The sequence below is a fragment of the Bubalus kerabau genome, chromosome 6, assembly GCF_029407905.1.
Source record: "Bubalus kerabau isolate K-KA32 ecotype Philippines breed swamp buffalo chromosome 6, PCC_UOA_SB_1v2, whole genome shotgun sequence".
NCBI classification, from domain to species: Eukaryota; Metazoa; Chordata; class Mammalia; order Artiodactyla; family Bovidae; genus Bubalus; species Bubalus kerabau.
In genome coordinates this window covers 40,602,646-40,616,938 of record NC_073629.1, presented here as the reverse complement: position 1 = coordinate 40,616,938, position 14,293 = coordinate 40,602,646, and the positions used below count along the sequence as shown (strand labels likewise).

The 14,293-nt window shown below is 34.4% G+C and overlaps 1 protein-coding gene across 1 annotated transcript; it reads left to right on the top strand.

Moving 5' to 3' along the window:
* The first annotated feature begins 617 nt into the window (after positions 1-617).
* LOC129656119 (alpha-amylase 2B) lies at positions 618-13,937 on the top strand. Its single transcript, XM_055586889.1, has 10 exons — positions 618-785; positions 1,141-1,287; positions 5,929-6,126; positions 6,505-6,735; positions 7,537-7,670; positions 8,467-8,589; positions 8,684-8,783; positions 11,315-11,433; positions 11,877-12,002; positions 13,748-13,937. Exons 1-10 carry the CDS (start codon positions 618-620, stop codon positions 13,935-13,937), a joined length of 1,536 nt encoding a protein of 511 aa, XP_055442864.1.
* Positions 13,938-14,293: the final 356 nt, after the last annotated feature.

Genomic DNA, 14,293 nt, shown 5'->3' with positions numbered 1-14,293 from the left:
AGCCATAGAATTAACTTCTCTTTATGTAATCTCTTGATATATCTGATATTCTATGACTGTATGTATAATTAATATCTATTATTAACCTCACAATAAAATGTCATATTGAAACTTAATTTCTTAATGCAGAAACTTCAATAATCAAAAATTTTGGTTGGGGGTAAAACCAAAACTGAACTGAATATTTTGTTCATTTTGAAATTGAAACCCTGCAAATGTTTGCAATAGATAGTTAGGGAAATATTTTGACTGTGAGTTCAGGTGACTCTAATTGTTATTTTCCTTCTATTAGTGAAGGACTTTAGATATAAGATCTAATCCTACTTAAATAATACATGATTACACACTTTATAAATATTTAATACCAGATGTTTAAAAGGTTAATATTCCCACGATAAGGAAAGCATTGTTATTAAAGCTCATTTAGATGGTATTCTTGGGAGATTTTATGGATGTTCTTCATCTGTTTAAATTTTTATCAATATTTCTTTTCAGATTATGAATAAACAGTTTGTGCTCAAGTGTTTGTTTGCTCATTTAACATTTATTTTGTAATATATACTTCTTATAGGAATATAAATAGTTGCTGGAAAGAACACTGACAACTTCAAAGCAAAATGAAGTTTTTTCTGTTGCTTTCAGCGATTGGGTTCTGCTGGGCTCAGTATGACCCACACGTCAAATCTGGACGGACATCCATTGTTCATCTGTTTGAGTGGCGCTGGGTCGATATTGCTCTTGAATGTGAGCGATACTTAGCCCCCAAAGGATTTGGAGGGGTTCAGGTGAGTATTGTTCATTGTATAAGTTGCAGACATTGCTGTACTGAGAGTAAGTGGTAGTATCCCCTGTGTCTGAAAGCTGGGACAACATTTTACTTCACAATTAAAGTACTCTAAGTAAAACAGTTTTCTGAGGAAGAAAAAAATGTGAAATTGTTGGTGACTTTACGTTTTATTTCTAAGATAATTTTTTTCAGCAGGATATTTCCAATGCAATGTTAATATTTTCAAACAATTGTAAAGAAATGTAGTTACCAACGATTCAGAAATAATTTTAGACTATTGATTAGTTCATAGACTACTCAGTGGTATAAAGTGAGTCATAAATTGATACTTATTAACATTGTTTTATTTGTAGATCTCCCCACCCAATGAAAATGCTGTGATTACTGACCCTTCAAGACCTTGGTGGGAAAGATACCAACCAGTTAGTTACAAGTTATGTACAAGATCAGGAAGTGAAAGTGAATTCAAAGACATGGTGACTAGATGTAACAACGTTGGTGTAAGTGACTTAAAGTTTCCTTTAAACATATGATATAGAAAAATAATTTATCTCTCTTGTCTCTTGTTCCTTTTAAGAAGAACAATTTTCATACATATAAAAGTTACCTCATGCTTTAGCTATAAATTAAAATGTAATTTTTACCTTATGTTTAATTATAACTATTTTTATATGTTCCATTTATCCACTAAAGAAGATGTAATTAAAAGTTTAAGGCCACAGACTTCAACTAATGTATGTTTAAGTTTTATTTTATAAAGCAGAACATCAACTTTCAACCTTTATGGTTGTACACATTTTGGGGGAACACTTTTCCAGTTATGAATTAGAAGTTCCACTTACAACATTTGCTGTTTCTTTTATGTGAATTGTATGGCCACCCATAATTCTTGGATATTCCTTCCCACAAGTACTATGATCGTTTGTAATTATTTTCTCTTTGATGAAGAGCATAATGAGAGGCAATTGTTGTTGTTCAGTCACTAAGTTTTGTCTGATTGTTTGTGACCCCATGAACTGCAGCACACCATGCTTCCTTGTCCTTCACTATCTCCTGTAATTTGCTTAAATTCATGTCCACTGAGTCAGTGGTGCTATCTCACCATCTCATCCTCTTCCGTCCTCTTCTCCTTTTGCCTTCAATCTTCCTCACATCGTGGTCTTTTCCAGTGAGTGGGCTCTTCATATCACATGACGAAAGTATTGGAGCTTCAGCTTCAGCATCAGTCCTTCCAGTGAATATTCAGGGTTGATTTCCTTTAGGATTAACTGCTTTGATCTCCATGCAGTCCAAGGAACCGTCAAGAATCTTCTCCAGCACCACAGATTGAAAGCATCAGTGCTTTGGCACTCAGCCTTCTTTATGGTCCAACTCTCACATCCATACATGACTACTGAAAAAAAAAAACATAACTTTGACTATACTGACTTTTGTCAGCAAAGTGATGTCTTTGCTTTTTAATACACTGTCTAGATTTGTCACAGCTTTCCTTCCAAGCATTTTTTTTGGTCATTGGTGCCTTACTGACGGGTGTCACCATCTCTTTTACAAACTAGATTATGGTTTTAAATGGAATGCACAAGGCAATATCTACAAACACCAAGGAAAGTTAAGTATTGCATCTCTATTTCATTTGGAAAAGAGAAGATTCCCAAATCAAGCTGGTTTTGATTCTTGAGAGGAAAGGTGGTAGAGATAATTCATGGCAACATATTGATGGACAAAATCCTCAGTAAGAATGCAGTATGGTTGTGTCTACTTTGAAAGAAAGGATTAGATGCTTCAAACCAAAGTGTCAGTTGCATGGCTCTTAGGTGTTTGAATATGGCCATGTACCACACTGAGTTCTAGTTTGCATGGGGTATGAGCAAGAAACTTAAATAGACAAGATAGTTTTACAGATCCTGTATACAACATTTATTTGTTCGTTTTATCCATTCATGAAACTTAAAAAAAGTTAAATGTAAAGCCAAAACATACATTTTTTTTTAATATTGACTGTCTTTCCTGGTCCTCCTTCAAATCTGTTTACATTTGCTGTGTATGTAATGTTCTAAAACAAGTATGTTGAGAGAAGATTGAATCCCAGGCAATGAGATAATTTTAGAGGAATAAGTGACCAGATAGGCAGTTTCTTTCTTTCTTTTTTTAAAAGCAGCCACACTAATATTTCTGGAATGTTGCAGGGACCTCAGACCCAATCATTCATCAAAGAAGCAACTTTTAATTTCATTGTTGTAGTCACCATCCACAGTGATTTTGGAGCCCAAGAAAATAAAATCTGTCACTGCTTCTACTTTTTCCCCTACTATTTGACATGAAGTGATGAGACCAGATACCATGATCTTAGTTTTATGAATGTTGAGATTTAAGCCAGCTTTTCACGCTCCTCTTTCACTTTCATCAACAGGTTCTTTAGTTCCTTTTCACTTTCTGTCATTAGAGTGGTATCATCTGCATATCTGAGGTTATTGATATTTCTCTAGGCATCCTTGAATACAGCTTTTGACTCATCCAGCCCAGTATTTCACATGATATACTCTGCATAGAAGTTAAATAAACAGAGCGACCATATACAGCCTTGTCTTACTCCTTTCCCCATTTTGAACCATTCATTGGTTCCATGTAAGATTCTAACTGTTGCTTCCTGACCCGCACTTAGTTTCCTCGGAAGACAGGTTAGGTGGTCTGTTAGTCCCATCTCTCCAAGCATTTTCCATAGTTTGTTATGATCCACACAGTCAAAGGCTTTGGCATAGTCAATGAAGCAGATGTTTTTCTGGAATTTCCTTGCTTTCTCTGTGATCTAATGAGAGTTGGCAATTTGATCTCTGGTTTCTCTGCCTTTTCTAAAATCCAGGTTTTACATCTGGAAGTTCTTGGTTCCCATACTGCTGAAGCCTAGCTTGAAGGATTTGAACATAACCTTGTTAGCATGTAAAATGAGAGCACTTGTACTGTAGTTTTAACATTCTTTGGCACTGCTCTTCTTTAGGATTGGGATGAAACTTAACCTTTTCCAGTCCTGTGTCCACTGCTGAGTTTTCAAAATTTGCTGACACATTGAGTGCAGTACTTTAATAGCATCATCTTTTAGGATTTTAAATAAATCAACTGCAATTCCAACACCTCCACTAGCTTTCTTTGTAGTAATACTTCCTAAAGCCCACTTGATTTCACACTCAGGGATATCTGGCTCTAGGTGAGTGACCACACCATCCTGGTTATCTGGGATATTAAGACCTTTATTTAGTTATATATATAGTTTTTCTGTGTATTCTTGCCTCCTCTTCTTAATCTCTTCTGCCTCTGTTAAATCCTTACCATTTCTGTCCTTTGTCAAGCCCATCTTTGCATGAACTGTTTGCTTGGTATCTCCAGTTTTCTTGAAGAGTACTGTTTTCCTCTCCTTTTTTGCATTGTTCATTTTAGAAGTCCTTCTAATCTCCTTGCTGTTCTCTGGAACTCAGCATTCAGTTGGATATATCTTTCCCTTTCTCCCTTGCTTTTTGCTTCTTTTCTTTCCTCAACTATTTCTAAAGTCTGCTCAGACAGCTACGCTGCCTTCTTGCATCTTTTTGTTTTTGTTTTTTTTTCCCCCTTTGGGATGGTTTTGGTCACTGCCTTCTAAACAATGATACAAACCTCAGTCCATAGTTCTTCAGGCATTCTGTCTATCAGATCTAATTCCTTGAATCTATTCATCACCTCTACTGTATAATCATAAGGAATTTGATATAGGTCATACCTGAATGGCCAAGTGGTTTTTCCTACTTTTGTTAATTTAAGCATGAATTTTGCAATAAGGACCTCATGTCAGCCACAGTCAGCTCCAGGTCTTGTTTTTGCTGGCTATATGGAGCTTTCCCATCTTCAGCTACAAAGAATCTATAGCAATCTTGCCTGGTACTCAGGATAACTCTTGACTTCCTACTTTTGCATTTCAATCCCATATGAAAATGATATCATTTTTTGGTGCTACTTCTAGAAGGTCTTGTAGGTCTTTGTAGAACCTGTCAAGTTTAGGTCCTTCAGCTTCAGTGGCTGAGCCATAGACTAGATTACTGTGATGTTGAATTTTTTGCCTTGGAAACAAACAGATTATTCTGTTGTTTTTCAGATTGCATCCAAGTAGTGCATTTCAGACTCTTTTCTTGACTATGAGGGCTAGGGATTCCTGCCCACAGTAGTAGATGTAATGGTCATCTGAATTAAATTTGCACATTCCCATCCATTTTAATTCACTGATGCCTTAGATGTTGATGTTTACTCTTGCTATCTCCTGCTTGACCAAGTCCAATTTACCTTGATTCATTGATCTAACTTTCCAGATTCCTATGCAATATTGTGCTTTACAGCATCGGACCTTACTTTCACCACCAGACAGACACATCCACAACTGAGCATCATTCCACTTTGGCACAGCTGCTGCATTCTTTTGGAGCAATTAGTAATTGCCCTCCACTCTTCCCAGTGGCATATTGGACACCTTCTGACCTGGGGTCCTCATAATCTGGTGCTACATCTTTTTGCCTCTTTGTGTTGTTCATGGAGTTCTTGCAGCAAGAACACTGGAGTGGTTTTCCATTCCCTCCTCCAGTGGGCCACATTTTGTTGGAACTTCTCACTATGACCCATCCATCTTGGGTGGCCCTTCATGACATCACTCATAGCTTCATTGAGTTACACAAGACCCTTTTTACCACAACATGGCTGTGATCCATGAAGGAGATGAGAGACAATACCTACCTTTATTCTTCTGATCCTAAATAGATAGTAGAGTCTGGCTTCTTGTTTCTTAGGATGACCTATGGAAACTTCAAAAACTAATAATCTCTCTTGCCTCAACTGATTCCAGATACTCCAAAAAAAAAGTCTCTTTGTATTTTTTCACAGTTCTATTAGTTTGGGGTTCTCTTAATTTATTATATGTATAAGCATCTTCCAAGTGCCTAGAATGCTTATAGGGCTTCAATTCACAATGATTTCTTTTCACACTTGACTGTTTTCTTGTAAGATAAGTTATAAAATAACAAAGAAGTATTTTGGAATGTTATCAATGTGCTGTACAATCTAATTAATACTATTATAAATTTCTATCTCTCTGTAAGTCAAACTGAAATGGGAATTTTGCCTTTCAGGTCCGCATTTACGTGGATGCTGTAATTAATCATATGACTGGAAGTGGTGTGAGTGCAGGAACAAGTAGTACTTGTGGAAGTTATTTCAACCCTGGAAGTGAGGATTTTCCAGCAGTCCCATACTCTGGATGGGATTTTAATGATGGAAAATGTAAAACTGGAAGTGGAGATATTGAGAGCTATAATGATGCTTATCAGGTAATTAGCAAAATCTCTATCTACACCTTTTATTATCCATATGTAGCTCACTGATCTCCATTTTAAATGTTAGTTTAGAGTGTTTAGGAAAACAGCATTCCAAGTCTGACTTCAGAATCTCATCAACATTCAAATCATTTTCCCCAATATAATTTTTCAAAATGGAAAAACTCATCCACTTTTTCTCCATTTTTTCCATTTTTATAATGAAAAATATTTCAAAGGTATGTCAGTACTAGAATGTCAATATCTCCAGAGACTGGTGCAAAGAAATCACTATTGAAATATTTGTTAATGAATAAATGACTGAATAATTGAATGGATTCTCAAGTGAAGGTGATGTTTTATGTATCAATCACAAAATTTTTTTCTCCATAGGTCAGGGATTGTCGTCTCGTTAGTCTTCTTGATCTTGCACTGGAGAAAGATTATGTGCGCTCCACGATTGCTAACTATCTAAACAATCTCATCGACATTGGTGTCGCAGGGTTCCGAATTGATGCTTCTAAGCACATGTGGCCTGGAGACATAAAGGCAGTTTTGAATAAACTGCATAATCTAAACACAAAGTGGTTTCCTTCAGGAAGTAAACCTTTCATTTACCAGGAGGTATGTCAATATACACATGTGTGTATATATATATATATATCCATATAAAGTATGACCATTTATTATTCTTTAGAAAATAATTCATCATCAATAATTCATCAGAAAATAAGTGGCAGATTTTATTTAAAATGCAGTTTCTTTAGCTTAATGGCTGAATCATTTACATAGAAGAATGTTCCTTAACCTCCTTTTATTCAAAAGACAGTACATCTAACTCTATCACAAGAGGTTTGTTATCCAAATGACAAAAATTTATTTAGGCTGCAAAAATCTCCATGTCATGTATAATTTCCCCAGAGGCCGTTATAGAAGACAGATAATAATATAGTTGTCTTAAGACAGGATATCTGACTCTAAATTTTGGCTAGATCACCATTAGGTGTGTTTGGTTAGGCTGATTCATTAACCTCTCTGAGCAACAATTTTTTCAGAAGTTATCGAAAGGAATAATGATAATGGTTATGTCTTTGTTTTCTTTGGAGATTTGAAGAGGTAATATTTATCAAGTAGCAAGAAATATTACCAGCCAGATATTAAGTGCTGTACAAGTATGAACTAGTCTTATCATTTATGTGAAAGTCTAAATTAGGTCAGCATTCTCACAGGACAAGTTACTTTGTCATGTTACTTTTACCATTGTTGGATAGATATAGTTTAGCGAAGAAAAATGAGAATCTTGATATAAGGAAAACCATTTGGGGTATTTCATATAATATAAAATAGTATAAAGCTATTTTTTATATAATTTTAACTTAGTTAAATTCTTATTTAAATTGTTATTTTCTTCTTCATTTCTACAAGGTAATTGATCTGGGTGGTGAGGCAATTAAAAGCAGTGAGTACTTTGGAAATGGCCGTGTGACAGAATTTAAATATGGTGCAAAACTAGGAACAGTTATTCGCAAGTGGAGTGGAGAGAAGATGGCTTACTTAAAGTAAATAAAATATGCTTTATCCTTTGAATTATTTCACAGATTTTTTTGTGATGTTACCCCAACATGAGTTTTCTTCATAATGCCTTCTTATTTAGACAAATTTCAAGGATTCATTTACTAATAACAAGTGCTGTATATCCCCACATTCCAAGTGATCATCTTTATTATTTAGAATATCAATCACAAGGGAGCTCTTTAGGGACCCAACACCAATCTAGAGATTGTAATTTATACATTATATGACTGTACTAGATTTAATTAATGTTTGCACATAATTTGTGAAAGCCAGGTTCTTATTAAAGTGATTCTATAATTTATGAAGTTCCTACAATGTGGCCATTCTATAGACTTTACATATATTAATTAGTTTCAAATATTAAAATGTTTATAACAATATACTGTTGAAACTTATTTAATCTAATTTGCAATTCTGTATGTTGGCCCTTCTGAAGTCTATTTAAATTATAATACACTAAAACTTCTAATATAAATTTTATAGCAAAATTCTTATAACATGAATGTAATTCAAGTAATTTCTACATATATACATGCATGGAATGTATTTGTAGATAATATATATATAGTTTGTAATTTTAAAAAGCTCAGTTTATTCTGCAATTAAAATAAATTAATTTTAAAAATTAAAAAATTTTAAAACCCTACAGAATAATCATTTAACTAGAGAGAAAGAGTTTCATTAAAGACTGCAATACTGAAAGAAATGCACATTTTGATTATTCTAAAGTTATTGTAAAAGAATACCTATATATGTTCTTAAGATTTTCTTTTTTAATAGGAACTGGGGAGAAGGCTGGGGTTTCATGCCTTCTGACAGGGCACTTGTCTTTGTTGATAACCATGACAATCAGCGAGGGCATGGAGCTGGGGGAGCATCTATTCTTACATTCTGGGATGCTAGGTAAGAAACAAAGTTCCCCATTTTTAAACCTACCATTTTAATGGTATTAAAAGTATTATTTTCTTTTATAATAAGATAATTTTGTGCCTTTTAGACTGTACAAAATGGGAGTAGGATTTATGCTCGCTCATCCCTATGGATTTACACGAGTAATGTCAAGCTACCGTTGGACAAGACATTTTGTGGATGGAAAAGTAAGTTTTGGTGTTGTACAAAATATCTTCTTCTCAAGAGAAAGAAGTTAATTTTGTTATAATTTCACATATTGCTATAACATTCACTATTTATTTTATCAAATACTTATTAAGTGAAAACCTGAGGCAGGGTTCTTGTAACAATGCAGTGGATATTTAAAAAAATTAAAATGGAATTTAGAAAGATGGTAACGATAACCCTGTAAGCAAGACAGCAAAAGAGAACAGTTGTATAGAACAGTCTTTTGGACTCTGTGGGAGAGGGAGAGGGTGGGATGATTTGGGAGAATGGCATTGAGACACGTATAGTATCATATATGAAATGAATCACCAGTCCAGGTTCGATGCATGATACTGGATGCTTGGGGCTGGTGCACTGAGACGACCCAGAGAGATGGTACAGGGAGGGGGGTTCAGGATGGGGAATACGTGTACTCCTGTGGCAGATTCAGGTTGATGTGTGGCAAAACCAATTCAATATTGTAAAGTAATTAACCTCCAATTAAAATAAATAAATTTATATTAAAAAATAAAACAAAGACCACAAAAAAAATAAATAAATAAAGCCAACCAGAAGAAAGAAGAAATGATGAATGGGAAGAAAATAAGTAACCTAATGGCATCTATTTATCCAAAATGTAACTCTATTCCCTATACTTCTCAGTTACGTGGACTAATAAATCCATTTTCCTGTAAAATAAATAAATAAATAAAAGCAGACTTTAGATATAAAAAAATAAAAAAATTAAAATGTATGATCTCTGTTGATAAAGAGTATGTAAGCTATTTCAAAGTATGAGAAATATACCCTCTTGCCCACTCACTCTAAAAAATACCACTTAAAAATAAGGATACAATGAATAAAATGTGTACTAGTAAATACCTGCTTCATAGAGTTGATATGAGGATTACAAATTAACACTTCAAGGAAATGTAAAACAGTACCTGCTCATGGTATGAGCAATATAAGTATTTGTTAAATACTTTTTTAAAGAAAGTTTTGTGGAATGCAAAGGCATTATCTAGTTGAGCCAAAGTTCAGTAGGGAAAGTATAGCAGGAAGGAAAATACATTTATTAAAGAGAAATTTGCTAACTATTCTGAAAATGTTAAAAATCAGAAAAATTTGAGCAGTATGGTAAAGACATTAATCTGAGTAAATATTTTTAAAAGAAACTGAGGAATAAGAACTTAAGTTATTTGGAAAGTTAGTGAGACGTTTTCTTTTCAAACTGAAGATTTCAAATGCAGCATCATACAGCAACTTCATACCTGAAGTAGAAAATTCTCTTCACTCTGAACCAGATAGATATTCCTCTAGTTTCTAGTAGGTTCTTTACAAATTGAGAAGTCCACTACTACTTTGTTCAACAACTCATTCTATTCTTAGATAGCCTTAGATATCCTAAATATTTAGGATATTTCCCTTTATATTGAATCAATTTCTTATAATTTCCACTAATTAGTTTTATTTCTGATGGCAGGAGTTATGGCATATGTTCATTTTCCCTTTTCCCATAAAGTCTTCTCCATGACTTCTGCATGCTAACAACTCTTAGCTTGTCCATCATTTATCATACCATATGATTTAAGACAGATATTGATAACCTTCCTAGACATAATCTATTTTTTCCTACTATTACCTTGAAAGTACCAATTAGAAAAGCACAGTAATAAAATTTGGTCAATTTAGTAAAGAGTATTTTGATATTTTGATTAGAACTTTTATTGAAAAAAGATGAACTTAACAGTTATTTATTAGCAATTATCATGTATAAAGATTTTTACATACCTTATTTAATTTTTATAGTAACTAATAATATCATCATTTTACAGAAGAGGAAAATGAGGCATAGAAGTTATGTATATTAACTAAGTCTTTGAGCTAATAGTAATGGAACCTATCTTTTAGTCCTGCATTTTATAACACTAAAGTCCTTGCCATTTCAATAACATCACACTGCCCATAGTGATATTAAGAAGTGATTACAATTCCTTGGAAAACAATGAGAGACTAAAAAAATCATACTCTTGTTTGAAGTATGGCACTAGGGAATGAGAAGTTAGGGAGAAGATATACTTAGTAAAAATCCTGAACAAGTTGAATTCTAAGTGAAGCCACTACAAAAACACAAATAGGACAGATTGGGTTTGATGTCCTAAATAAGGACACTGCTGCTGCTGCTGCCGAGTCACTTCAGTCGTGTCCGACTCTGTGCGACCCCATAGACGGTAGCCCACCAGGCTCCCCCGTCCCTGGGATTCTCCAGGCAAGAACACTGGAGTGGGTTGCCATTTCCTTCTCCAATGCATGAAAGTGAAAAGTGAAAGTGAAGTCGCTCAGTCCTGTCTGGCCCTCAGCGACCCCATGGACTGCAGCCTTCCAGGCTCCTCCATCCATGGGATTTTCCAGGCAAGAGTACTGGAGTCGGGTGCCATTGCCTTCTCCGAAATAAGGGCACATGTATTGTTAAAAATGTGAGCTTTTAAAATTGATTATTATTATTATTTTTTTTTTTTTACTAATTGAGGATGTTAATGATTGGATCGGGCCACCAAATAATAATGGAGTAATTAAAAAAGTTACTATTAATCCAGATACTACTTGTGGCAATGGCTGGGTCTGTGAACATCGATGGCGTCAAATAAGGTAGGAATACTTATTTGGACACATTCTCTAATAATAAACTTTCTTAGCATTTTTAAAATACCTTTATTTATTTACTGGTTTTTGACTGAGCTGGGTCTTATGTTGCTATGCAGGCTTTTCTCTCCTTGTAGTGAGCCAGGCTCCTCTTTGTTGTGGTGTGGGAGTTTCTCGCTGAGGTGGCTTCTCTTGTTGTGGAGCATGGGCTTTAGGGGATTTGCAAGCTCAGTGGTTGCAGTTCCCAAGGTCTAGAGCACAGGTCCAACATTTGTGGCACTTGGGCTTAGTTGCTCTGTGGCATGTGGGATCTTCCTGCATCAGGGATCAGACCCGTTTCTCCTGCTTTGGTAGGCAGATACTCCACTACTGAACCACCAGGGAAGTCCATTGTTTTGTTTTAAATTGTTGAAGTATCATCAGCATTTCACATGCTCTTTTGTTTTTAGGAACATGGTTATGTTCCGTAATGTAGTTGATGGTCAACCTTTTACAAACTGGTGGGATAATGGCAGCAACCAAGTAGCTTTTGGAAGAGGAAATAAAGGATTCATTGTCTTTAACAATGATGACAGGTAAGTAGATCAATTAGAAATAATATTTTATGCTAATATGTTCTTGGTTTATTCTTTTCCTGCTCATTTACTTTTTTCACATCTGAAAAATTCTTTAGATGGCAGATTAAGAAAACATAACGATTAGAAAAGGGTCAGAAGAAAAATGATGATGACTGATTTCTTTTTATCTCCTCTGTTTATAATGGCTTTCTTTTCTAAGTGGAGTCATTTTTTGTGCACTCTTCACATCATGGGCAGATGTGATGCATGTGTACTGCTTACATACACACCTCACATAAAATATACACATGTTAGTCACTCAGTCATGCCCAACTCTTTGCGACCCCATGGACTGTAGCCCACCAGGCTCCTCTGTCCATTTAATTCTCCAGGCAAGAATACTGGAGTGGGTAGCCATTTCCTCCTCTAGGAGATCTTCCTGACCCAGGGGTTGGACCCGGTCTCCTGCACTGCAGGCAGATTCTTTACTTTCTGAGCCACCAGAGAAGCCCCCAAAATATACAAAGTCGTTAATATAAAAGGTCATGAAATCCATAGAAAAATGTCTTATAAAACTTTTAAAATCAATAATGGAAAAATACTGCCTCAGATCTGAAATGTCTTTTTTTCTCTCTTTTTTTCACCTACTTTAGTACGTAGTTCTTTAGTCTTGTTTTGCACATTCCCATCTCTGTGACAAATAATACTTTTTAAAGCATATATATATTTATAATGAATATGTATATTATGGTCATTGATTCACCTCAGGAGACTTATTACTTTTAGTTCTGAGACATCTCATTACTGGCTTTTCATTTGTGAAACTTATATTCTCTGCCTCCATTATACTGTTTCCGTCACATATGGAATTATAGCTCAGAAGGCATCTTTGCAAGCACTTGTAATGTTTTAGTCCAAACTAGATTCCACCCATGTTTAGCTCACTCTTTGCCCAAATGATATTTTACTGGCAAAAAATAATAATAATAAATAAAAAATTATTTACTTGTGTTCCCCAAGAATCCATTACTAGTCATTTTTTGCCCCTGTCTTTTGTCATATGTGTATGCATGCTAGGTCCTGTCTGACTCTGCAACCCTATGGATGGTAGCATGCCAACCTTCTCTGTCAATGAGATTTTACAGGCAAGAATACCAGAGTGGATTGCCATTTTCTTGTCCAGGCGATCTTCCTGACCCAGGCATCAAACCTGTGTCTCCCACATCTGCATTGTGGGCAGATTCTTTATCAACTGAGCTATCAGGGAGAGGGAAGAAACATATTTATGAGACAGCATTATATTTTAAAATTATATACTTCTTTATAGAAATGCAAGATTATTTTTATCTCCAGCCCAAATTTATTTTAACCTCTTGAAAAAAGGAGATTTTTGAGGAAATAACCAAATTTAAGTTTTTGAAAATAATCAGTATTTTCTTAAGTTCAGATGAGGATACATTTAAAGTAATTTAAAATTATTTTCTCTAAGTGAAGCAGGTCATTCAAATCTTCACTGATACTCTTCAACTTTATTTTTTGTATAATATTTACTATTGACTAGGAAATTTCTATATCTTCTATAAGAATTTTGTTGACCCTGAGAAAACCAACCACTGCAGAAATCTTTATGTTTGAATTTTATTTTCCTTGAGACCTTGACTGCTTAAAGTTCTATAGCACACAGTTAAACTATTTTAGAGAGTCTGTATTCTTGCTTTTAATTGTGTTAAATTCATATTAAATCTTAAATTTTATTTTTACAGTACACTATCTGCAACTTTGCAAACTGGTCTTCCTGCTGGTACATATTGTGATGTTATTTCTGGAGATAAAAGTGGTAACAGTTGTACAGGGATTCAAATCAGTGTTTCCAGTGATGGCAAAGCTCATTTTTCTATTAGTAACTCTGCTGAAGATCCATTTATTGCAATTCATGCTGATTCTAAATTATAAAATTTGAACTGAATTAAATACATACACCCAGAGAAATAAAATGTGTTTTGTTTCTTCTATGTATGTAATATATAACTTCTCATAGTTCATTAATTTTTGGTAAAAGCTATAAAAAGTATTCAAACTGTAAAACTCAAAAAAGCATAAAAACACATATACTTAATAATTGTAATTACAATCAACATTTTGTTACATTTTAGAAGATTCTCTTTAAGCTATTTGTCAAAGGAATTTTTAAGAACTCAGAAAAGCATGATGAAAAATTTGTTTGTTACCGTTAATACCACTTGCCCAGCTGCATATCTTTAATCCAGGTTTATATGTCTTACATAGGGTATTTCTAACAATTAGTTAAG